This window comes from Brassica oleracea, chromosome C3 (assembly GCF_000695525.1).
Source record: "Brassica oleracea var. oleracea cultivar TO1000 chromosome C3, BOL, whole genome shotgun sequence".
Lineage (NCBI taxonomy): Eukaryota > Viridiplantae > Streptophyta > Magnoliopsida > Brassicales > Brassicaceae > Brassica > Brassica oleracea.
Genome location: NC_027750.1, coordinates 28,328,014 through 28,330,428, shown reverse-complemented (window position 1 = coordinate 28,330,428; position 2,415 = coordinate 28,328,014). Strand labels below are relative to the sequence as shown.

General features: G+C 31.6%; 1 protein-coding gene across 1 annotated transcript in view; it reads left to right on the top strand.

The window, feature by feature from the left end:
* The window catches only part of LOC106330307 (proline-rich receptor-like protein kinase PERK10), a 1,238-nt gene extending 953 nt beyond the window's left edge, over positions 1 to 285 (top strand). Inside the window, exon 2 of the mRNA XM_013768799.1 lies at positions 47 to 285. Within this exon, the coding sequence (XP_013624253.1) occupies positions 47 to 285 (239 nt within the window). The remainder of the gene's footprint in view (positions 1 to 46) is intronic.
* The last annotated feature ends 2,130 nt before the right edge of the window (positions 286 to 2,415 follow it).

The following is a 2,415-nucleotide window of genomic DNA, read 5'->3' as shown; positions in this document are numbered from 1 at the left end:
GGCCCAAACAATGAAACGTCTCCACCTTCTCCCCCACATTCTATAGAGAATATTGGAGTAAAGAGATTGGTTCCAAGCGGTCCAAACAATGAAACGTCTCCACCTTCTCCACCCCATTTCATAGCTGATTTTGGAGTGAAGAGATTGGTTCCAAGCGGCTCAAACAATGAAACGTATCCACCTTCTCCACCACATTCCATAGCAAATTTCGGAGTGAAGAGATTTGTTCCAAGCGGACCAAACAATGAAACGTCTCCACCTTCTCCACCACATTCCATGTACTAAAAAATAGCTTATCGAAACAACTAAAATAAATGATGTTGCATTTATCTATAAATGACACTTATAAAATGTTACCATATATTGTAATTTATAAGTTTTAATTTATAAGAATGATTTAGTTATCTATATAATAAGGATTTTCTATAACTCAATGTTTTTTGGTTTAAACCAATATATAAAAAACGTATACCATATAATCCTACGTGTGATTTAACTTAATAGTGTAAAAACCAATTTAGACAATTAGAAATTTGGATAATTAGGTAATATGTTGTGTATGGTTTGGTTTACTTATAATATTACGTGAAATCAAAGTTTGTCTTGGTTAAGTATGATGGTCAAAACCAATTTAATTAGGAAATTAGGTAACATGATTGTGTTATATTATTTGATTTGGTTTGCTATATACTATTATGTGGGATCAAGATCTGTTTGATCTATATTATTATTTCTCCATGCATAACAATGTATAGTAGATTAACTGTTATATTAAGTGTTCCATAATTTTAGTAGTACTAAAATATGATCAATGACTGTCTTAGATTGATAAGCAATAGTATTTTGTGTGAATAAAATGTAGTAAAAATATTAATTTCTAAAAAAAAATTATGGTTTAATAAAATAGATATTTTTGTCGATAAATCTTTTTTTATTTATGCATTTCATCAATTAGATAATATACTTCTTTGTTTCAAAATAAAAAGATAATATACTTCTATAAATTGTGGTTTGTCAAAAAAAAAGATAATATACTTCTATATAAACAAAGTTGCATACACATGTCTTTATTTTTAAAAGATTTTATTATGTATATCATATTTTTTCTTTATAAGTGATATTTTACTTAAATTGTTTTAGAATTTCCTATAAACAGGTAATTATGAAGCACTTACATTTATGTAGAGAGACTAATAACAATAAATAGTTCTATTCGGGTGGTTAAATTACATCACATTCATTTCTAATATACCAATCAACAACAAAAATACCAAATACCAAAAATATGAAGAGTTTCTTTGGAGTTGTGGTGTTTCACTTCTTATTTCTTACGTTATCGTTAGCAATTCGCGGTAATATTCTTTTTATTCTGATTTTAATGTGTCTAGAAAGGTTTTCAAAGAAGATCGGTTCCAAACGGTCTAAACAATTGAACATCTTTATGTCCTCTATCACATTTGCAGAAATCGGAGTGAAGAGATTGGTTCCAAGTGGTCCAAACAATGAAACGTCTCCGATTTCTCCACCAGATTCAATAGTGAATTTTGGAATTAAGAGACTGGTTCCAAGCGGCCCAAACAATGAAACGTCTTCACATTCCATAGTGAATTTTGGAGCTAAGAGATTGATTCCAAGCGGCCTAAATGATGAAACGTCTTCACCTTCTCTGTCACATTCTAAAAGCTTTTTAAAAATTAACTAAAGAATCTTTTGCTTAAAATGGTTAAATTAAACTATCAACTATGTTCATTTGAGAAGAAAATAATGTTATTTCTGGTTTGCTTACAAGTTGAACTATGCTAATAGGCTAATAGGTAGTAAGGGCATGATTAACGGTAAAATCGTTTATGGGGTCCTTAAAATTTTCTTTTTTTGATTTTTTTTTGTCCTAAAAAAAATGAACCAATCGCGGGCCGCCACGTGTCGGTGGAGCCCGCAAACAGTGCAAAAACTGTCCCAAGATCGATCTTTATTTCGCGACTTTAGGGACCGTTTTTTTTTAAAAAAAGTGGGGTCCACACATTAATTTCCTGCCGAAACTAGTTTAGGAAACCGCAATATTCATGGCAGATGCTCATTGATTAAAAATTAAAAAAAAAAAGAAATCTCGAAAGAGTACAAAAATTTGTGAAGAGACACTATTCTCCCAATAGCTTGCTTGAGCTTGTGCTTACACCACTCGATTGCACCAACATAGAGGAACATGCTTCCTCCAACACCTCCAACCACAGTCCACATGGATCTTCCCGGACCAGCTGCTTCATCATTGAACAGCTCTATGTTAATGTTCATACCCATTTGCAATAGATTATTCTGTTTGTCATCTAGCATTATGTTGGTCTGATCATTGGGCTTTTGCAAAAGTGATTCAAAACTTGGAGTCAAACAGAAAACTAACATTTTCTTTTGACTCTT